At 48.7% G+C, this 24,199-nt stretch overlaps 2 protein-coding genes across 5 annotated transcripts in view; both read right to left on the reverse strand.

Moving 5' to 3' along the window:
- Positions 1-24,199, reverse strand: part of LOC142488431 (uncharacterized) — a 245,337-nt gene that overhangs the window by 184,224 nt on the left and 36,914 nt on the right. The gene's annotated exons all lie outside the window — the stretch shown is intronic.
- LOC142488449 (uncharacterized) lies at positions 16,632-21,367 on the reverse strand. The gene has a single exon (XM_075588976.1). The coding sequence runs from the start codon at positions 20,984-20,986 to the stop codon at positions 19,397-19,399; it is 1,590 nt and encodes a 529-aa protein (XP_075445091.1). The 5' UTR covers positions 20,987-21,367; the 3' UTR covers positions 16,632-19,396.

The raw sequence follows: 24,199 nt of genomic DNA on the forward strand, positions 1-24,199 counted from the left end.
AATTGTTCTGCTCCAGGCGTGAATTAGTTAATTGTTTCATTGTTCGGGATGGAGTGTGAATTGTTTAGGGATGTAAATAATGATTGCTAATTGATTTTTGTTTACTTGGTTGATTCATTTGCAGCATGTATATGGTGCATAGATTTTATGCATCATTTAGATTGGAATGTGAGGTGTTTCATTGGTTTGTGATGATATAGATTGTGAGATCAGTTATGATTAAAGGAAATTGATTTTAATGCAGTGTCTGTATGGAGAAGTGTTTGGTTGTAGGACAGTATGGTTTTGATAACCCTTCTGCATGTATTTGTATATTGGTTAATCGTGTGTGCATATACTGTGTATATATATTTATACTGTATCTCTCTCTCTCTGTATATATATACAGTATATATATATATATATATAGTTGCATGATGAAGCCACTGTACAAATTCATGGGTGAAGGGTGGGTATCGGCCCAGTGTGGCTTAACCCCTTAATTCCCTTTGCGGTTATTATCTGATAAGGTGTTTAAGGGGTTAATTGATATCTGAATGTATTTGCAATGTCTTGGCTTTGTATTTGCTATGTATGTTGTGGGCAAGACAAGGAGGTTGCTGGCGACGGACACTTCGTTTTGAAGAGGTCAGTAGTACTTTATTTATTTGAATATGCTAGTTAATGTTTTTAATAATGGGCAATTAATCTATTATCCATATCTGGATAATAGTTATTTTGCCCATTATTGTACTGTAGGTGTTGGGGGGGAGGGTGTATGTATTGAATGTATAGGCCAGGTTTATTTTGGTTTATTTTTTTTACATTCAGGGTTGGTTCCGTGGTTCTGCGTGGGACCTCTGGAGACCACCTGCGGGAATCCTCGGGTATCCCAAGGGTAGCAGGCTGGTGGTTCCACGGGTGACACATGCGGGGATGACGATGTGTGGTCCCACTTCTGTGGGGGCACCTCCGACCCGTAGGTGCGGGGATGATGATGTGTGGTCCCACTTCTGTGGGGGCACCGCGGACCCGTAGTGAGCACTCGTGAGTTCCCCAGACCCCCGAGGGAACCACCCGAGGCCCCGCAGACACCTGTGGGTCTGACCCGGGGCTCCCAGACATCCGCGGGCCTACCGTGGGGACCCATTTGTGTCCCACGGTGACCCAAGGAGACCACCTGAGGGCCATGGTGCTGGCGGGATCCACCAGCAGGCCTCCAGAACCTGTGTTAAAAGGGCTACTGGTAAACTGTAGGTCTGTCCAGGTGCCCCGCCAGCCCACCGGGGACCCGCGTGGGGCTGCGTTATGGACCCTGTATGTAAAAGAATAAATCTTGTATTTATAGGGGGGCACAGGGGGTGGGTAATGTATTTAATAAATAGAATGCTGTTTATTGTGGGTCACTGTATTGTTTTTATTGTGGGTACTGGGGGTGGGGGGGGGGGGTGTTTCCCCAACGGTATGTGGGTAGGCCTCCCTTGTGGGTACTGGGTGGTTAGGCCTCACGTGGGGGGGGTTAGTGTGGGAGGGTATGTACGCATCCCGAGTGGTGGGTGAGGGTGGGTTAACCCCTTAATGCCTGTAGCGGTTAATAACCGCTATGGTGATTAAGGGGTTAGGGGACATTACTTTGTATGTTTTAATTTTTGTCTCTTTTTTGCAGCAGCGGAGGGGCCATGTGCAGGTGGGTAGTGGGTAGTGGGTGTGGGTGTGGTTATTTACACGGGATCCCCCTCCCCACATTTACATACAGAACACTGCACCCACATAAACACAGGCCAGGCAGATTTAACTGACACAATAGGGGGAGGGGGGTTTACACAGATTAGTCAAAGCAGGGAAATTTAGCAGACACAATAGGGGGAGGGGTTTTTACATAGATTTCAGTGAAGGCAGGGAAGCTTCACACACAATAGGGGGAGGGTTTTTTACATAGATTACAGTGAAGGCAGGGAAGCTTCACACACAATAGGGGGAGGGTTTTTTACATAGATTACAGTGAAGGCAGGGAAGCTTCACACACAATAGGGGGAGGGTTTTTTACATAGATTACAGTGAAGGCAGGGAGATTTAAAACACACAATAAGGGGAGGGTTTTTTACATAGATTACAGTGAAGGCAGGGAGGTTTAAAACACACATAAAAAATATGTATGTAATGTATTTATTGTTTATTCTGCCTTAACCCTTCATTGCCTTAGCGGCTATACGCTATGGTAATGAAGCAGCATTTCTGTATTTTTAATAATATTGTGCCGGAGCAGGGGGTTCCCTGAGCATTAATTTCTGGCTCAGGGAACCCCCTGCTCACTGTACAATATTATTAAAATACAGAAATGCTGCTTCTTTACCATAGCACATAGCCGCTAAGGTAAAGAATGATTCTTTATTGATGTGTGTGTTTTATTTATACTGTAGATGTGCAGAGGGTCTCCGGAGCAGAACAGCGTTGGTTTCAGGTCCGGGGACCCCCTGTTCCCCGAGATACAGGCCCCTTTAGGGGGTGCCGGTATCCCTCTGCTTGGTTTACAGGCCCCGGTCACGTGATCGGGACCTTTAAACGCAGAGGGATATGGGCACCTCATAAAGGGGTCTGTATCTCGGGGAGCAGGGGGTCCCCCGACCTGAAACCAACGCGGTTCAGCTCCGGAGACCCCCTGCACATGTACACTATAAATAAAAATGTACAGTACTGTATGTTAGGGGTTTATAGGGGACGGCTTTAAAGACAACAGCTCGCAAACGCCCCCATGTGTTTTTACACGGCATTGCAGTATTGCAGCCAGCCGGAATAAAATGCTTAAATCACAGCAGGGGAAATAACGCAATGCACTCCGGCCGAAAACAGTACAAAATCGAACATCACCGGGATATTCCCAAATTTGCGGAACTAGCCGTGTTAGAATAAAGTTGGTCGCCACTGTACTCAATGCCCATAACTGATAGGGATTTTGGATCCTTTAGATGTTTAATACAAAAGTGGTGGGAGAGGCTATGTGTTTGACACTTGTGAGAAATGTTATTCAAATAATAATAACCTCACGGGAAGCGGGTCACCGATGGCACCTTTGGAGAATTCAAGTTCAGAGGGGTTCTCTTGACGTGATAGTCCATCTGCGTTGCTGTGTTCTCTACCCTTCTTGTGCTGGATAGTGAAATCAAACTCTTGCAGTGCCAAGCTCCAATGTAACAGCTTGGCATTCTCCCCTGATGCCCTCTGCAGCAAACTCATGGGGTTGTGGTCAGTAATGACCGAGAAAGAGCACCAATACACATAAGGTTGTAACTTCCTTAGTGCCCACACAATTGCCAAGCACTCCTTTTCAATGGTGGCATATGCTACCTCTCTGGGGAGAAGCTTATGGCTGAGGTACACCACGGGGTGCTCTCGGTCGTCCTCCCCCACCTGGCTAAGCACAGTCCCAATGCCAAAGTCTTAAGCATTAGTCTGTACCAAGAAATGTTTGGAGTAGTCCGGGGTGGCCAAAACGGGGGCGCCGGCAAGGGCAGTCTTTAAGGCATGGAAAAGTTTCACAGGCAGGAGACCAGGTAATAAGCACAGACTGTCGCTTTCTGGTCAGGTCAGTCAGGGGTTTGGCCATGGCGCTCTACTGTGGGACAAACTTCCTATAGTACCCTGTGGTGCCCAGAAATGCCATGACCTGTTTCTTAGTTCTGGGAACAGGCCATTGGACTATTGCCTCTACCTTGGCTGGCTCTGGTTTGAGATACCCTGTGCCCCAGGTACAGGACCTCAGCCATCCCTACCATACACTTTGTGGGTTTTAAGGTAAGCCCAGCTTCCCTAATCCTGTCTAGCACCGCAGCTACATGTCATAAATGGGATTCCCAGGAATTACTGAAGACAGCAATGTCATCTAGATAAGCCCTTGCATAACTCTGCATCCCTTCCAGTAGGCGGTTGACCAGGCGTTGGAAGGTAGCCGGGGCATTCTTCATCCCGAATGGCATCACTAGGAATTCATAGAGGCCACTCATGATGAATGCTGACTTTGATGAATGCTGACTTCTCCCTAGCCTCCAGGATCAGTGGGATTTGCAAATACCCTTTGCTCAAATCCATGGTGGTCTGATACCTTGCCCCCGCGAGTTCATCTAATAACTCATCCATGGGGGCATGGGATAGGCATCTGAGACCGTCCCAACATTGAGCAAGCGGTAGTCCACACAGAACCGGGTGGTCTTGTCCTTCTTAGGAACCAGGACTACCAGACTAGCCCAAGGACTCGGGGACGGTGCAATTACCCCTAGGGTCAGCATCTCCTCTATTTCCCTCTCTATACTCGTCTTGACCTCTACTGACACTCGATAAGCGTGCTTATGCAGATGTCGCAGGTCCCCTGTGAGCACTGGGTGATCTGTGAGGTGTGTTTTCCCTGGCATGTAAGTGAAGAGAGCCCTATACTTTTCTAGCATCTCCCTGGCCTCTACCTTCTGCCTCACACTTAACTGCCCTCCTATCTCTAACTGCTCTACCGTGCCTCCCTGCCTAGCCTCCCCTAGGAGATCAGGCAGAACATTGCTCGCCGGATCCTCCAGCGGTGGGCTACAAATGGCCATGACCGCTCCCATACTAGATGCTCTGTATTCCTTTAACATATTAATGTGGTAGGTCTTGTTCCTATCTGGCTCTACCTGTTCAACATAGTTGTACTCATTCATTTTTCAGAGAACCGGATACGGTCCCGACCAGACAGCCATCAATTTCTTCTCCTGAGTGGGATTGAGAACAAGCACCTGCTGACCTGGGATGAATTCTTGGCTACGGCATTCCGGTCATACAGTACCATTGCTTTTGCTTGGTCTGAGCGGCCCTGAGATGGTCCTGGGCCACCCTCTTGAGCATCTCTAACCGGTCTCTGAGATCTACTACATACTGGATCACAAAAGCGTCAGTATCAGTAGCTTCCCCCTCCCATCCCTCCCGGAATAGATCCAGAGGTCCCCGTACCCTGCGGCCATATAGCAGCTCGAAGGGAGAAAAACCGGTAGACTCTTGCGGTACCTCTCGGTATGCAAACAGCAAGTGCTGCAGGTGAATATCCCAGTCTTTCCCCTCCGCCTCTATAAAGGTCCGAAGCATCTGTTTCAGGGTACTGTTAAACCTCTCACATAAGCCATTTGTCTGGGGATGGTAAGGGGTAGTGCGCCAGTGCTGTAAACCGCAGGCATCCCAGAGACACTGTAACTGTTCACTCATGAACTGCGACCCTTGATCGGTTAGGATCTCACTAGGAAAACCTACCCTAGCAAAAATATTCAGTTAGGCCGCTGCTACTGTCCTGGCATCGATGGTGCCAAGCGCTACCGCCTCAGGGTACTGGGTGGCAAAATCCACCACCGTGAGGATGTAGCGCTTCCCTGACCTAGTAAGAATCATAAGGGGCCCTACAATGTCCATGGCTACTTTCTGGAAGGGTTCCCCTATTACCGGTAGTGGGTTCAGGGGTGCCTTCACACGATCGCCCGCCTTACCTACCCGCTGGCAGGCATCACAGGAGCGGCAAAAAGTGCCTACATCCAGGGACGCCCCCGGCCAGTAGTAACGCTGCAATAGCTGGGCACTCGTCTTAGTGACCCCCCGATATCCCCCTAGTGGATTAGAGTGGGCTACCTGTAACAGTTGCTGTATGTACCCCTGGGGCACTTCTAGCTGTCGCCTACCGGTCAATCTTTACCCCCGGGATCCCCGCTTCTCTATACAGGAGTCCCCGGTGCCATAGGCAGTGATAATCGCCCTCTCCTGCCTGAGACTCGGACGCCCGAAGTCTCATACCGGCCAGGCTGGGGTCTGATCGCACTGCCTCCCTGAACTGGGTCCCTAATTCTGGCCACCACCCAGTCATGTCTATGTCGGGGGAACGGGGTACGGTAAGGGGAAACAGTAAGTCGGTCTGCAGCTGCGACTGAGCCTGGCTTACCTTCCCGGTCTCCTGAGACACCTCTGCTAACATTGGTCCCGATTGAAGGTGGGACTGGAGCTGCCGCTTGGCTCAGGGTGACTGCCGCAACAGCAGCGGGTCTTGGTACCCGATCATAGGTGCAGGTCATCGGACCTAGATCGTTGCTGAGGAGCACCTACGCATCCAAACTGGGTAAAACCCCCACCTCTCGCACACCCTGTCCCTCCCCCAATCCAAAAAGATTTGGGCAATCTGTAGAAATCGTGGCTCTCCGTCCGCCACCGTGATCTGCATCCCGGGTCCCGGGAGCAATTCATCTGGTCGTACCATATCAGATCGTACCATATCAGGTCGTACCAGGGTTACCGCAGCACCTGAATCCAGCAAGCCAACTGCTTGCCAGCCACCGACTGTGACCGTCGTGAGGTATTTGCTCCGGCCATCCTTCTGCTGCATCGCGGTCGATGCAACGGGCTGTCCTCCACTCCTGGCTGTGGGCACCAAAGAAACCAGGACAGGCTCTCCATGGGACGTCCCGTGGGAGTTTTTTCCATGACTGGACTGGGATCCTTGGTGGAGGCCACACGTACTCGGGCTACCGGCCTCGCAGCTGGGCTGCAATGCCCCTGATGGGGTCCACTGGAACGTAGAGGCTCCGGGCAATCCGGCTTGATGTGACCCATGCGGTTACAGTTAAAGCAGCGTCGCTCGTGCCGGAGCTCCGCCGTCTTCGGTGGACTGCTGCCCGCAGGCGGCTTTGTGGTCCATTGGGGGAGTGGTGCGTGTCACGGTAGCTTATGACAAGATATAATGAACACCAAATATCTGGGTTGAACTGAACGAGGCTTAAATATAATAAAATATAATTTATTCCTTAAATAAGGTGAACACAGGAATATAGTACAATTAACAGACAAGAAGGTAACACTTACTTAGGGTTGGGGAATGGAGAAGTATCCACTAGCAATTCTCCATCAATCCAGTGACATTCCAGGTGAAATTAGAAGCACAACTAAAAACTGTAGGGTTGACAGTTTATATACCTGTGCAACCCTATTCTTAACATTGAACACAGCGTATTGGTGAACAATTATCTAACGTGGAGACACAGACTATCAGACTAACCCATGCCCTCAGGTAACAGAGTTTGTTGATTGATTAATACTTAATCCCTAGACATTGGGTAACAATCAAGGCAGTTAACTTTTGATTGCCGTGCTTAGGCAAAATCAGCCGTCTGCCCTTCATGACCTATTAGCCTAGCAAATGGCGTCTGCATTTTCAGAACAGATCCAAAATATAATACATATACACTTTAATATCTACACATATTAATTAATTCCATTCTGGTGGGCTCAGTGGGTCGACCTTTGCCAGTTTTTAATGCCTACAGTGACTCCAAATATTGGCCAAATATGAACTCTCTGCGACCTCCAGAACTGGAGATACAGAAATGCACTTTAAAACATTAAAATACATGCTTATAATGAAACATGGGAACATACATTTTCAAGGTACAACAAGGTGCAAACCTCATCCCTGGACCGCAGTCCAATTAACCCCTTGTCTCTCTGGTGAGGTCAGGGGATGGCCATATGGGGTGCAACCCCATTAATATAGGGCCACCCCCTTTCTCCCTCTACAGTGCAGACCCCCTTTGGTGGACCGCCGCTGCTTTGGCCGCTGCCTTGGCGTTGATCAGGGCTCTGCTGGTGATGTAGTCGTCCGTGAGCCTTGCTGTCTCCTGGTGAGTCTGGGTTTTTTTGTCGAACACCCAAGCTCTCACCGCCGGAGGACACTGTTGCAGGAGCTGTTCTTGAAACACCAGGTCCAGCAGAACCTGATAAGTCTTAGCCCCATACCCCTCCACCCATCGGGTCCCTTGCAATGCCATGCGGGCAACAAAGGTCACAAAAGACTCCAGCGGTTGGTTCTCCTCCGTCTGGAACTTGCCACGGTAAGCTTCTGGGGTGAGGGCATTTTGGACCAGCAACAGTTTTTTCAGATGATCGTAGTCATCACCTAGCTCATCCGGAACAGCCAGCAGTGTCTGTTTGGTCAGACCAGACAGCAAGGGGTCATTCACTCTTCTGTGGTACCCCGGTCTCCCCACGTAGTAATCAGTGCCAGCATTTCAGGGGTGAATGGATTGGTCGCCACGACGGCCAATGCCCCTCCTGATGCAATACTCCCGTGGTCGCAGAGTTCTCCCGCTCCCTCCTCAAGTCTCTGCCGTCCCGGAGCTGGGTCCATTCCCTGCTCTCCAGGCGGTTGATGTGCGCCTGCAGGAGACGTGGTTCTTGGCTCAGCCAGCCGGGTTTCGTGCACTCTGATCGCCTCCTCCATCTGTTCCATATCCCTGCCCTCCATGGGCAGCCCGTACATGATGCACCTTTCTCTCAGCTGTGCCAGGGTCCGGACAGAAGATGGACCGGTACCCTCGCTCATGATCAGATGCTTCTCGCGAGTAGGTTAGAACAATGAAGTGGTGTTATATCCCCTGTTATATGTTGTACAACAGTGTGTCCAATATCATTAGCCTAAGGAACTCACACTTTAGACAAGTTCCCGCTGTGTTACAGAGTCCCGCAGTAAACGGTAACATAGATTCATTTCAATCCCGCCGCTGCCACCAGTTAATTATAAGACTGTCACGGTAGCTGTACAGGGTAATAATATATGCCAAATAACTGGGTTGAATTGAATACGACTAGGATATGATAAAGTTTATTAATTAGAAATAAGGTGAACACACAAGATTGGACAAATAACAAACAGAATATATACACTTACGTGGAAGGGGACAATTAAGTAATCAGGATTCAGATTAGCAATTCATCAGGCATTAAGTATCATTCAGATGTAATCACCAAGAACACTGGGCATAGAGCTTACACTTGTTTATATGGGATTTAAGCCCTATACCCTAACATTGGGTCTCAGGTATTGGTTGACAATTACCTGGGCCCAATTACCTTTTGCCAGCTAACGTGGGAAGTACTTTGGTACCTGCCCCCAGGTAGCTGGCATATGCGCACATCACTCTGGCCCGAGACCCATTTTCAGCACTCCACTCTAATAAGCTGGCGACTTAAAGTCTACCTTTTGGGGGTCTGGGCCGGGAAACTCTGTTCAGAGGTGTGAAGTATGGCACTTATTACAAGTACTCACGTCCTGCTCTTCTCCGCCCTAGAATACTTAATCAGAGTGGGGAAGCCTTAGATAAGGGGACTTGGTGTAGACATACTGTCGCCCCCTGACCATTAACATACTGTATGGGCCAGTAGCTTTCACGGGTTTTATACTAGGCATAACATACAGTAAACTCACAATAATACATATATATTAAAATATCCCGTTCGGTTGGGCAGAGCGGGCTACAAATTTTCAGACGCTCATGCCGGAGGGGACTCTACATGGTGGCCAATTTTCAGCTCGATGAGACCCACCGGACCGGAGATACAATAATGGACTTTAAAACTGCATGTTGCAAGGCGCATGCGCGACGGGAGCGGAGATGGAGGCATAATCTGAACGCTCCGCTACCCGCCGGCAAAAACAGCAAAAAAAACAGATAAAAATCAAATTTAGCTGCAAATAAATTATAGCCAGCAGGCCAGCAAGGCTTACAGTACAAATAGAGATGGCGACAACTAGGCAAAAGAATAAAGAAAAGGTGGATGTCCGTTCGTACTTTTCAGGGGCAAGTAAGGCACGGGAGGAGGAGAATATGGCGGTTTCAGACACTGACGCCGTGTCGGAGATGGAGGGGGCTGCAGCGGAGCAGCGGGGGACAATCAATCAAAAGGCAGATAGCCCAACTCCTTGCACACCTCAAGACCTTCTTTAGGAGGAGGTGGAAAACCTACGGAAGGACATCCTGAACATTGGCACCCGCACTAATGAACTTGAAGAAAAAATGGAGTCAAACACAAAGTGCCAGTAGGAGACCAGCACCAGGATCGGAGCGCTTGGAAGAAAAGTAGCCGAGCTGGAGGAAAGGCATGAGGACAGTGAGAGCCTGGACCGGCGCAACAATTTGCGCATAAGGGGGATCCCAGAAGAAATCCAGGACCCGGAGGAAATGATCAGCCGATGGATGAACTCCATAATGCCGGCCAAATCTGAGGCAGAGCTGGTCATGGACCGGTGCCATCGAGCCCTGTGCGCCCGGCCGCTGCCCAATAACCCCCCACGCGACATAATCCTCCGTCTCCACCATTATAGAACTAAGGAAGAGATCTGCAAAATAACCAGAGCAACCCCGCTGGTAGCCTTTGAGGGAGTAAACATGGCCATTTTCCAAGACATCTCCCCAATAACCCTGGCAAGACGGAGAGCCCTGCAGCCTGTTACAAAACTGCTGAGGGTTAAAGACATAAGGTACAGATGGGCCTTTCCGTTTGCACTAGTGGGGGTGAGAGATGGCCGGACTCAGGCTCTCAGACACCTCTCAGAGGGGACAACATTCCTGAAGAAGCTGGGACAATCTGAAAAAATAACTTACCCAGAGGTTCCAACAGCATGTCCTCCCCGGACAGCAGAGTGGGAGAAGGTGAGCACGCCGGTCACGCAGAGGAAGGAGAAGACGGGGGCCTGAGAGTCAATTAAGCCTTAAAGAGACAGCATCCATACGCCGATGTAAAAAGTTGAAAACCAGTTATAACCGTGTTGAGAGATGGAGGAGACGAAAGGGATGCTGCAGCAATAGTTCCACTCTCCTGCTGGCCGATGGGGGCTCAGTGGGGCTTGGAGGATCCAACAAGGTCTGAATAATGGCAGCAGACAATATTCACCAAGATGGCGGCGAGCACACAATCCAGGAGGGAGAGATGACGTGAAGGAGAAGCATGCTGGTGGTCGTTTGGGCGTGAAGTGGTGCGCCAGCAGTGCCCGCCCCTAGTCACTCTCACCGCTGCTCGAGGGCGGCCTCACAGGGTTTTTTTTAACAAGTTTTGAAGGATGTGTATGTGTTTTTAATAAGTAATGACTTGAATAAAACTTTATTATTTTTCTGTGGACTTTGTGGCACTACTAGGGTTATTAATTCCCTATACAGTCATATACAGGTAATATCTCCTGTTGGATCATTGTTATCCAGAGTAATAAATTCTGGCATAGAGTGCTTATTTTTGGGAAATCTTTTTGATCCTTCTTGGATCACACCGACAATATATGCTAATTTGTCCCTTACAGCACCTGCCTACACTAATTACCTAATGTACATTATAGGATGAGCGGTCCCATTCCCCTACAGAGGGTTAAAGACATAAGGTAGAGATGGGCCTTTCCGTTTGCACTAGTTGGGGTGAGAAATGGCCGGACTCGGGCTCTCAGACACCTGTCAGAGGGGAGAATATTCCTGAAGAAACTGGAACTATCTGAAAAAATAACTTACCCAGAGGTTCCAGAAGCATGTCCTCCCTGGCCAGCAGAGTGGGAGAAAGTGAGCACGCCGGCCGCAGAGGAAGGAGAAGACAGGGGCCCCGAGAGTCAATTAAGCCTTAAAGAGACAGCATCCATACGCTGATGTAAAAAGTTGAAAACCAGTTATAACCGTGTTGAGAGATGGAGGAGACGAAAGGGATGCTGCAGCAATAGTTCCACTCTCCTGCTGGCCGATGGGGGCTCAGTGGGGCTTGGAGGATCCAACAGGGTCTGAATAATGGCAGCAGACAATATTCACCAAGATTGCGGCGAGGCACACAATCCAGGAGGAAGGAGAGATGACGCGAAAGAGAAGCATGGCGGTGGTCGTTTGGGCATGAAGAAGTGGTGCGCCGGCAGTGCCCGCCCCTAGTCACACCAGCCGCTGCTCGAGGGCAGCCTCACTGATTCCTGCCGGGTGACGTCAGAGGGAGGGACGTCTCGGGAGGAAATGACGCGAAATTACGCGAACTGCCGAGACAGCACCAGCCCGGAAGTGGAGAGGCTGGTTAGAGAGAGCTCTCTCCGGTGGGGGTGCGTGAATTCCACCACCAGGGAGAGGGGGAAGGGAGGAGCGGGAGATTGGAGGAGCGGGGGAAGTGAGTGGTGGGGGAAGTTTGACATCTGGTCATTAAGATGAAATTTGGACCTGAAAAGAACACCCCACCATAAGGATCCTACTCGGAGACGGTGAGAGGGGGAAGAGGATAGGCTCAGGAGGGAGAGGGGGGCCTTTATTCCAACCACAGCTGAGGAATGAGGAAAGGAGGGGATCAGTCAGAGGCAGAGAATAGAGGCATGAGAGCAGGGTTAGAGACGAGGTAGCCAGCAGAGGGAGAACTAGACTTCACACCAAGGAAAGGGACGCAGCATAACCAAAGGGAGTTAAGGGAGTACAGTTAGTTCTAAAAATGTACCAGTAGTTAATGTAGCATAGATAGAATCGTTCATTAGTCAGTTGAGTTAAGAATTTTAGATACCATAACTAGTTTAAAACAATATAATGTTAGAATTGCCGGTGGGTTGGAGGGGGAGTGCCTTCAATCTCGCCCGTAGGCATGTGCTGGCGGGGCTGGGGATCTAACCCGCAGTCCAGCCAAAGACCCGAGGGAATTGTGGGCGACAAGAGGGCCCACGGGCCTGGACTGGAGAGAGGGTCCAGGGCAGGAGCGGTATACCTGGGCATCAAACCTTAGATCTGTGCAGACCAAAACGGTTTATTGTGTACGTGTCAAAATTGTTTGTTTTCCTTGTCATCCGCCTACAGTATGTGCATCCCGTTCCACACTCCAAGAGTCCCACAGAGGAGGCGCAGAGGCAACATGGAGACGGCACAGATGGTCCTGGTGCCACATATGGCCACAAAGTCCGGGTAGGAGATGTCTATGTAGCTCACACAGAGGCCCACTACACACAGACACATGGCATTGAGGTTCATTTCCCAAAATGTTAAAGGGTTTAATAGCCCGCAGAAGCGTAGAGTTGCCTTCGCGGAGTTCAGGCGGAGAAGTGCGGATGTCCTCTTCCTCCAAGAGACACACTTTAGCTCAAGTAATAGCCCGGGTTTTCTAGACAAAAACTATAGGCAGTTCTACCTCACCTCAGCCAAAGAAAAGAAGAAAGGGGTTGCCATCCTACTTAATAACAAAGTCCCTTTTCAGGCAGAAAATGTGAAGCGAGACACAGGGGGTAGATACCTTATTCTAGTGGGGCTGTTGCAGCAGTGCATAGTGACTTTAACATGTGTAGACGCTCCCTGCGAGAATGATCCCCAGTTCTTCGACTTGTTTTTCCTAACGCTCCAGCGTTGGGCAGAGGGTAATCTAATTTTAGCGGGGGCTTTCAACAAGGTTATGGGCCCTCGGACAGACAGATCCACAATGCAACAGAGACAGACGGGCGGGCGCTTTAGCTCTGTTGGAAGGGTTGAGGAGAGGGGGCCTTGTAGACATATGAAGGGAGCAACACCCTGGCGAGCGAGCCAGCCTGGATAAACAAAAGTCCACGGGTAAAAGCAAAAATCATGCAAAGACCTAGAGAAGCTGGGGGCTTGGCGGTGCCGTGCTTGTCTTATTATAAAGCAGCGCAATTATGCCAAATTACACAATGGCATGGGGACCCAGAGCTGAGAAGGTGAGTGCGCCCCGCTGGAGCTCAGGGTCTTAATTTGGTACCCAAAATCTAGATTAACAGATTTAAAGGAGCCGCTGGCCTCCGTGCTCAACTCACCCACCGCTAACTAATTTGATCTCTGCTTTGTACAGAGATGTGGTCGGAGCCAACAAAGACGGTACACATAGACCCAGATTCATGACTCAGTGGGAGACAGATCTGACAGGGCCACTAGAAGACGAGGACTGGACGGAAATCTTTAAGGCAGCTGCCAGTAGCTCGATCTGCACGACTTTAAAGAACTCATATAAAGTAATGATGAGGAGGTATCTCACCCCAGTTAGATTGGCTACATTTATCCCAGGCAGAGCGGGGTCCTGCCCACAAATCATACCCGTTTTGAGTCAAATTAGAGATTGGTTGCAGAGGATCTTGGGCCTCCCAATTCAGCTCGACCCGTGGCTGTTTCTGTTAAGCAAACCTACAAAAGAAGTGTCAAGATCGGGGAACAAATTAATTGCACATTTTGCAACGGCTATGAGGTGCGAGACCGCAGCATTGTGGAATCAGAATACAATTCCATCAATAGGAAAAATTCGGAACAGGATTTGGTTTGTTTGCCAGATGGAAAAGTTGAGTTTGGTTAACGACACTGGCCCAAATTTCCAAAAGGTCTGGCTGCCCTGGGTGGCACAGACGGTTATCCAGGGGGTGAGCAATGCCACCGTCTGGCTCTGACAGGATCAGGCGAGTTCTCCTCTGATGGGAGGTGAAGGTTGGAGACGGAAGAACTAGGAGACGATAGTGGACCCACCCCACGGGGACGCTGAAGAGGGCGGGCACCCTCCTTACCCAGGGCTGCGGAGTTAAAGCAAGGAGCGATCTCAGATTATCTGCACGTTAGGAGAGCCTCGGTGACCTCCCCCCAAACTCCCCCCTCCCAATTCCTCACCTTATTGTCATTAACTTCCCATGTCTATTTAGATGTTGTATGTCCATAATTGTTTTTTTACGGTACTTATTATATGAATGTATGCTATATACTTAAAACCCAATAAAATGAAAGTTAAAAAAAAAACGCATGTTGCACAGGTTGCATTTCTCCGCCATTGGAGTCAATGGCAGAAACACAATTTAAACAATTCACCATACTCCGTTTGGTTGATCGGAGAGGGTCGGGAATTGCCATGCAATCATGCCAGAGCGGTGACTGCAGGGTGGCCAAATCCCAGCCCTCTAGTTCTTACCGAACCGGAGATATGGGTTCCCAGTTTATGCAGTTTTTCACTTAGCGTTTTCACCGCCTCGCGGCTTTCCTCCACCATTGTGGTCAATCGCGTGGCCCTCATCGTGGGTGCGACGCTTTCCCGTGGCCATTGGCCATCGGACCCGGTTGGGGTCGAGTAAGGGGTTTCCCCTGAGCTAGGGGCAAAAAGAATTAGACCACTACCTGCCCTAGGACCGGAGTTACAATTTTAATAGGTTTGAACTTGGCCGTGACCAAGTTCCCACGCCACTTTACTGATTAAAGGCTCTTTCATTGAAATTGTATCCGCTTTCGGAATTTGCGGTTTGGCTGGCAGCCAACTCGTCCTTGGAGAGCGGAATCGAGGAATCCCTTTGAAAGACATTACGGCAGGCCTGCACAACTCGTAAAGCGAGAAGGGCCGAACTGCTCCAAGGAAAAAAAATTTGGGCCGCACGGGTAAAATCATCATCATCATCATCATATCTCCCCCAGAACCCCTCACTATCAACCTTTGCGATACTCCCCATCTCTCCCTCATACCCCCATCTCTCCCCCTTCCCCACACATAATACTCCCCCTCCACATCAAACACACAATACCCCCCTGCACACCACACACATCCCACACACCCCCTGCACCTCACATCCTTCTCCACCCTGCACCTCACATCACTCTCCCCCCTTGCACCTCACATCACTCTCCCCCCTTGCACCTCCAATCACCCTCCAAGGAACCTCCCCTGCACCTCCAATGACCCTCTCCGGCACCTCCAATGACCCTCCCTTGCACCTCCAATGACCTTCCCCTGCACCTCCAATCACCCCCCTTCACTTCAAATCACATCATCTCGCCCCCCCCCCCCCCTTCCCTTCCTTACCTTGCGGTGGAGGAGGCAGGAGTGCACGCACTCTCTAGCAAGCAGCAGGCTGGAAGTGCCTCAATGCTAGAGCGCGCTGCTACCCTGCGAGGGGAAGAGCGGGCTTGGGGGGTGGGGGAGAGCAGGCTCGCGGGGGAGGGTGACAGCGGGAGAGCGGGGGGGGGGGGGCGGGAGAGTGGACTCGGGAGGGGAAGAACAGAAAGCCTCCGCGGGCCGCACAGTGAGTGCAGGCGGGCCGCGTGTTGTGCAGGGCTGCATTACGCCATTCATTTCAATAGAGAAGTTCCGCACCTCTCGGGCGCCACCTGCTGGTCTTCTCGGGTATTGGGCCCAAAACTGTGAAATCTCCATAGGTTCCTATGGAGCTTCAATGGCGACCTATGGAACAGGTTGCAAATGGAGGGTGAAAAGGCGGGAATAGGAACAAAGGGTCATAAATACACAACCACCATTAACCCTTTCCCTCCTCACCTGATCCCAGTGTATGTGTTTGGTGCATACGCTGTAGGGGTACAAACAAAGATAATTAGGACAATACATACAACCAGAAAAGAGAACACATTTTGCACTGAGTCAGGGTAATAAAAACACATGTAATCACTGTTACATTTAACCCCTCGCCTCTCACACGGTGGTGGGGCATGGCCAACTGGGGTGTAACCCCTTTATTACCGGGCCAACTCCCTCCCCATCGCTACACTCTCCCTGCATGAATTTGTTGGTTTCTGAAGAGATGACCCTTAACACTGAATTGTTTCCCACACTGAACAAGCAAATGGTTTCTCCCATGTAAATACTTGGGTGTGACAGGTGGTCACACTTTGTACTGAATTGTTTCCAACACCCTGAACTAGGGTTAGACAATAACAAAAATACTTCCCACCCATATTCAGCAATATATTAACACCCAATAGAAAGCAAAAATCCTCAAAATGTTCAAGGTCATTTATTGTGAAACATATTTCTTATACAAATGCATTTCATTCTTAATAAAATGTAAAAAAGCAAATACATTTTAGTATATTTTAAGAATAACAAATGATTCCATAAAAATGTAACCTTAACTACAGCCACAATAAAGCCCCTTTCTTCACCATGTTATTTTTATTTATTTATAAAAATGTTTTACCAGGAAGTAATACATTGAGAGTTACCTCTCGTTTTCACATATGTCCTGGGCATAGAGTTAAGATGACAAATAATACATGGTTACAAAAAGTTACATAAGTGAACAGGGTATACATTATATACAAACATTGCATGCACAGTTAAAGATAATATATATTATAGGCGTATGTAACAGTTACAGACCAGATTAAAATGTGAGACAGCCTTAGTTTTGAAAGAACTTAAACTGGTGGTGGATGCGACTGAGAATGTTGAGAAATTTGACATTAAGGGGTCTAACGTAAACAGCACTGACATCTCAGCAGCCATTTTGGCAGACTATCCTTGTCAGCCATTTTTGTCTTGTTTGCTATAAGTTTTGTATGTCATTCAGTCTGTCTGTCTTCCATGTGTTATGTGCTGATTTCTGTGAAACTTGTCTGTGTGAACGTGAGAAAGCAGAGTGGTTGTTGGGCTCTCAGTAGATGCTTTGTATCCTTTGCCAGCTGCAAATGATGAGGTGATGAGGAAGGAGTATGTGGGAGTGTGGGGTGGTAGAGAAAAGTCCAGACAATAATGAGAAACCTTGGTAGAATTAGCTAGAGTCTGAGATAAGCAGTTTCTCACATTGTAACTCTGAAACAAAGGGGCGTATGTTTTTGTTTTTAGGGTATAAATATGTCACACCATATTAACTGTTAGAGAGCTTTTCTATAGAAGCTTTCTCCTGTGTACACTGAATAAACCCATTTGATAACTACATTTTTTGTTGTAACATTTTTACAGCTTTAACACGAGTCTCCAGTAGGTTGTTCCAGTTTTGGGGTGCACGGTAAGAAAGTTTATAATTACCCCCTCGACCCCCCTTCTCCTGTACACATTAATAGGACATGGGGAGGCGAGGGTTAATGGGCATGGGGAAGGAGGGGGTCAAGAGGCGAGAGAAATACGGGGGAGGAGAGAAAGGGGTTGAGTCATGGTGGAAGGGAAGGGGTATGAGGCATGGCAGAGGGGAAGTGGTTAATATGGAGGGGGGAGATTACCAGCAGGAGAATTCCTTATAGCTGCAGCATGTGAAAGTCAAGGAGCTCCCAGACTCGCTCCCACTCCACTGTCTCTACCAGACCCACACTCAGTCCCCTCTCTGCCAGACCCACTCCCACGCCTCTCTGCCAGACCCACCCCCACTCTGCAGCTGCTGATAGGAATGCCATGGTAAGAAGTAATGGCAAGTATTGCTTTACCGTCCATTTTTATTACTGCAGTATTACTATGCTACTGGTATATTGACCAACCCTACTTTGAACAATCACATATTTTATCTCATGTATGAATCCTCATGTGTGTAAGGAGGCTGATCCTCTGTGAAAAGCTTTCCCTCCACTATGTACATGGAAATAGTTTCTCCCGTGTACGAATTCTGTGGTGGGTGAGGAGGTGGCTCATTTGAGAAAAGCTTTGCCCACACTCTATACATGTGAATGGTTTCTCCCCTGTATGTATCCTCTGGTATAAGAGGAGGTTGTTCTTAACCCTCTGCGGTCCAATTAATTTTCACTAAGCGCGCCAGCAAGTCTAATTTATTTTCCAGAAAAAACCACATACAACTTCTTTTTTTTTTACTGCGTGCGCACACTCACACTGCGCGCTCTCACTGCGCACGCGGTCACTGAGCACGCGCTCTCACTGTGCACTCTTACTGCGCGCGCTCTTAATGCTCTAAAGATCTTATCTTTGCGCGCGCACCCGCAATGTTTCTGCAAACCTTCGATATCAGCTGCTTTGTCTGCTGGGGCTGGGTGCAGGGCTGGGGGGTTGGAGGAGGGCAGGGATCAGTGCAGCTGCTCGGAGAAGGGGAATGCAGGGGACTCACAGCACACACACACACCACACACACAGCCCCCCTACACCCTACCCCAGATGTCAGCTGCTTTGTCTGCCTGTGCGGTTCGGTGCAGGATTGGGGGGGGAGGGAGGAGAGGAATCAGTGCAGCTGCTGGGAGAAGGGGACTCACAGCACACACAGCCAGCCCCTCCCCCCCACCTCTGATGTCAGTGCTGGGAGAAAAGGAATGCAGGGGACTCACAGCACAAGCACAGCCCCCCCCGATGTCAGCTGCTTTGGGGATCGGTGTGGGGCTGGGGTGGATCGGTGCAGGGCTGGGGGCGTGATCGGTGCAGGGCTGGGGGGGCAGGGGAGGAGGGATAAGTGCGGCATCTGAAGAAGTACCCATTCAGGGGACTCACAGCACACGCCACACACGCACAGCCCCCCCCTACCTCCGCTGTCAGCTGCTTTGTCTGCCTGTGGGGATTGGTGCGGGGCTGTGGGGCGGATAGGTGCAGGGCCGGGGGGGGGGGTGATCGGTGTAGGGCTGAGGGGGGGGGACGGGGGAGGGATCAGTGTGGCTGCTGAGAGAAGGGGAATGCAGGGGACTTGTGCTGCAGCCGGCACCTCGCTCCATATCTTCCTCCCTCCTCCCAATCCGACATTGTACCGCAAGTGGCAAAATATTTTGGTGGATATATTCCGACATTAGACTGGAAAGGGTTAATACAGAATGGTTTCCCACACTGTGTAGATGTGAATCATTTCTCTCCTGTATGAATCCTCTCGTGTCTGAGGAGTTTTCTCTTAATACTGAATTGTTTTCCACACTCTGTACATGTGAATGGTTTCTCCCCTGTATGAGTCATCTGGTGTCTGCGGAGGTTTTTCTTAATACTGAATTGTTTCCCACACTCTGTACATGTGATTGTTTTTTCTCCTGTATGAGTCATCTGGTGTATGAATCCGCTCATGTTTGAGGAGATCTGTCTTCTGAGAAAAGCTTTTACTACACACTGCACATGTGAATGGTTTCTCCCCTGTATGAATCATCTGGTGTCTGAGGAGACGGCTCTTAATTGTAAATTGTTTCCCACACTCTGTACATGTGAATGGTTTCTCCCCTGTATGAATCCGCTCATGGTTGAGGAGTTCCGTCTTAGTAGAAAAGCTTTTACTACACTCTGTACATGGGAATGGTTTTTCTCCTGTATGAGTCATCGTGTGTCTGAGGAGAGTTCTCTTAGTACTGAATTGTTTCCCACACTCTGTACATGTGAATGGTTTCTCTCCAGTATGAGTCATCTGGTGTATGAGGAGGTGGCTCTTAAATATGAATTGTTTCCTACACTCTGTACATGTGAGTGGTTTCTCTCCTGTATGAGTCATCTGGTGACTGAGGAGGTTTTTCTTAATACTGAATTGTTTCCCACACTCTGTACATGTGAATGGTTTCTCCCCTGTATGAATGCGCTCATGGTTGAGGAGCCCCGCCTTTGTAGAAAAGCTTTTACTACACTCTGCACATGTGAATGGTTTCTCTCCAGTATGAGTCATCTGGTGACTGAGGAGGCTTTTCTTAATACTGAATTGTTTCCCACACTCTGTACATGTGAATGGTTTCTCCCCTGTATGAATCCGCTCATGGATGAGGAGCCCCGCCTTTAAAGAAAAGCTTTTACTACACACTGTACATGTGAATGGTTTCTCCCCTGTATGAGTCATCTGGTGACGAAGGAAGTGGGTCTTAGTATTGAATTGTTTCCCACACTCTGCACATGTGAATGGTTTCTCTCCTGTATGAATCCTCTGGTGTCTGAGGAGATGGCTCTTAATTGTGAATTGTTTCCCACACTCTGTACATGTGAATGGTTTCTCCCCTGTATGAATCCGCTCATGGATGAGGAGCCCTGCCTTTGTAGAAAAGCTTTTACTACACTCTGTACATGTGAATGGTTTCTTCCCTGTATGAGTCATCTCGTGTCTGAGGAGGGTTTTCTTAACACGGAATTGTTTCCCACACTCTGTACATGGGAAGGGTTTCTCTCCAGTATGAGTCATCTGGTGACTGAGGAGGCTTTTCTTAGTACTGAATTGTTTCCCACATTCTGTACATGTGAATGGTTTTTCTCCTGTATGAGTCATCTGGTGACGAAGGAAGTGGGTCTTAGTATTTAATTGTTTCCCACACTCTACACATGTGAATGGGTTTTCCCCTGTATGAATCCACTCATGGATGAGTAGATCTTTCTTTATAGAAAAGCTTTTACCACACTCTGTACATGTGAATGGTTTTTCCCCTGTATGAATCCGTTCGTGGTTGAGGAGATCTGCCTTCTGAGAAAAGCTTTTACTACACTCTGTACATGTGTATGGTTTCTCTCCTGTATGAACCCTCTGATGATTGCGGAGGGTCCACTTAGTACTTAACTGTTTCCCACACACTGTACAAGAAAAAGGAGTCACTGATGTCTGAATCATCTGGTGTGAAAGAAGTTTCCCCTTCAGTGAGAAACTGCTCCCACCATCTGTACATGTAAAGGTTTGCTCCCTAGCAGGGTCACAAAAGTGTGTGAGCAGGTCCCTGTCCAGTGAGAAGCTTTTGCCACACTGACAACAGAGAAAAGGCTGAGCACCACAGCTTCTTATTAAATCTCTCGCATACCTTTTGCTGGACCCATATTTAGAGTCCGTCTCTGCTGTGTGCTGTACAAGCTCTGTTAATTCACCATCATGTGGCACTGGTTCCCTGCACGTGTCTAAAATGTGGCAGGAATCATTGTTTTTTGGCACTTCTGGGCAGCGAGGAGTCAGCCAGCTTCTGGATGCATCAGAGCTCAAGTTCTGTTCCTCATTCAGGCCGTTCTCTAACAGAAGTAAACAAAAAAAGACAGAACAAATGTTTTCAATCTGTAAATCAAATTACTAAACGCAAATTACAAATCCAAAACACTGAAGAATTTATTTCACCGATACTTAATTAACAAAATATTCTCTTCACCCAGGGTTTTAAAATTGTGGCACATTGACATCCAGTGACCCCTAATGACTGTGGTGGTTCTCAGAGGCCTGAAATGTATTTGTAGCAGCTCTCACAGTGAAATCATTGATACATATATAACTTGTATTTATTACTGTATTCATTATTTTTTTTTTCAAACAATTTTATTAGGCATTCAGGTAAACATACTGTACTGTGGCATTGTGCACAAAAGCCTAACATTTTCAATTCCACAATTTTTGGGGGGAAAACAGATAGACAACCGCCGTTGTCCGTAGAAAAAGGGAGGGGAGCCTTCGAAGAGGGAAGGCAGAGGGGGGGTGCTGGGGAGGTGAAGGGGGGGGGGGGTAGAGAGGGGGGGAGAGGTAAAAAGGGGGGGGGGACCCATCTGACTGTTAAGGGGTATGGTCTTTAGGGCTGTGTTTGAGCGCCTATGGTGGGGTGGTCAGTGTCTGGTGCGTTGGAATTGGTTGTCTGGTCCTATTGTAGGAGATCCATGGATCCCAAATATCCTCGTATGCCGGCATTTTTTGTCGGACGATGGCGGTGAGCCGTTCCATAACCATCACCCCGTCGACTCTTTTCCTGATTGTTCCTAGTGCAGGCGTAGTCGTTTTCCTCCAGGAGGCCGCAATACAGCATCGAGCCACGGTCATAATGAAGGAGATCAATTTCCTGACTGGCCGGAGAATGTCCTTCAAGGGTGCAGCCAACAGGTAGGTCAGTTGTGCAATAGGCACTTCTAGGTCGGTGACCTCTTTTATTAAAATTTGGACCTTGGCCGAGTACTTAACAATTTCTGGACAGGACCACCAGATGTGGCCCATGTCCCCTCTATGACCACAGCCTCTCCAACATAGATCTGATGCCAGAGGGTAGATTTGGTTTAATCGTGCTGGGGTAAGCACCCAGCCAAACATAATTTTATAAATGTTTTCCTTTATTGTAGTACATAGGGAGGTCTCCGAGGCTGTCTTCCAGATTTCTTCCCAAGTCTCTCTGTCTATATCAGTATTCAGGTCAGCTGCCCATTTGAGCATATAGTCATGCTCTTTTGGGGACGAGGAGCGTTCTAGAGCCCCATATATATCTGAGATTAGACCCTTCTGGTGGGTCTTTGTCTCGCAAAGAAGTTCAAATGATGTGAGAGTGGGGTATTCTGGAAGAGGGCATGTTGTCCTAATAAAGTTTCTGATTTGAAGATATTTGAATGTGTCCAATTCTTTAATTTTATATTTGGTCCTTACCTCTTGGAAGCTCAGAAGCCTCCCTAGGCTCAGAAGATCCGCAATCGCCTCTATACCCCTGGTGCTGTATTGTTCGAACAGTTTAGATCCACATCCCGGGGGAAACTTTGGATTGTTGAAAATGGGGGTCAATTGGGAGCTTTTGGTGGTAAGACCATATTTGTATTTACAGCGTGACCAGACATCCCACGTAAAACGAGAGGCCTGTAGTTTTAGGTTGTGTGTATGACCCTCTCCTCTGTCCAGGCTCCAGAGGCAGGCTTGCAGAGAAGGCCCTTTGGCACATTGAGTCTCTATCTCCACCCAACTACAACGGGTCGGGTCAGAATTCCACATTACCACCTGCTTGAGCTGTGCAGCTAGGTAATATCTGTGTAAGTCCGGTACTCCCAGACCTCCCCTAGATCTTGCAGCCATCAAAACCGATCTGGCGACTCGGGGTCTTTTGCCCTGCCAAATAAAGTGAAATATTCTATTTTGCATGTTTTGAAGATCAGCGCTCGGGACGTGGGTCGGGAGTGTTTGAAAGAGATATAACATTCTTGGGAGTATATTTATCTTAGTGGAAATCATTCGACCGATCCACGAGATCTGGTAACCTTCCCACTGATCTAGATCCTTTTTGATCTTATCCCATAAACGCGGGTAGTTATCCCGGTATAAATCCCGATAGTGCCTTGACACATTAACTACCAGATATTTAATGTATGAAGGGCACCATCTGTAGCTAAAATTGGTTTTGAGGAGTTTAACTTCGGGATCAGGGAGACTAAGATTTAGGGCCTCTGATTTGTCGCGGTTTATCTTATATCCTGATACTCTGCCAAACTCCGTCAGTTCCCTCTGGAGGTTGGGGAGGGAAGTTAGAGGTCTCGTCAGAGTAAGGATGATATCATCAGCAAATAGGGAAATTTTGTATTGTGATTTATCCATCGGGATTCCCTGGATGTTCGGGTTCCGTCTTATTTTAGACGCCAGTGGTTCAATCGTGAGGGCGAAGAGAAGGGGAGATAGGGGGCATCCTTGACGGGTACCATTCTGGATTAGGAATCGTTCAGAGCCTCCGCCCGAGAGGCGTACCGAGGGATTCTGGTAAAGTGCTTGAACGCCCTTTAGGAATGAGTCTCTGAAGCCAAATTTAATCAGTGTCTGGTTTAGAAATAGCCAGTCAATCCTGTCAAATGCCTTCTCTGCGTCGAGGCTTAGTAACATTGCCTTTGAGCCTGAAAGGTGGGCATGGTCTACTAAATTTATTATTTTGCGTGTATTGTCTGAGGCCTGACGGCCCAGGACAAACCCGACCTGGTCTTTGTGTATCAATCTCGGAAGGATGGGATTAAGTCTGTTCGCCAAAATCCCTTGAAGAAGTGCGCGCATGCGCACGAAACGCGTTGGGAAGATTCGTTTTTAGAAGCAATTGATTCCTGGAGTTGGGGAGCACACCGC

This window comes from Ascaphus truei, chromosome 2 (genome assembly GCF_040206685.1).
Source record: "Ascaphus truei isolate aAscTru1 chromosome 2, aAscTru1.hap1, whole genome shotgun sequence".
In the NCBI taxonomy this organism is placed as follows: domain Eukaryota; kingdom Metazoa; phylum Chordata; class Amphibia; order Anura; family Ascaphidae; genus Ascaphus; species Ascaphus truei.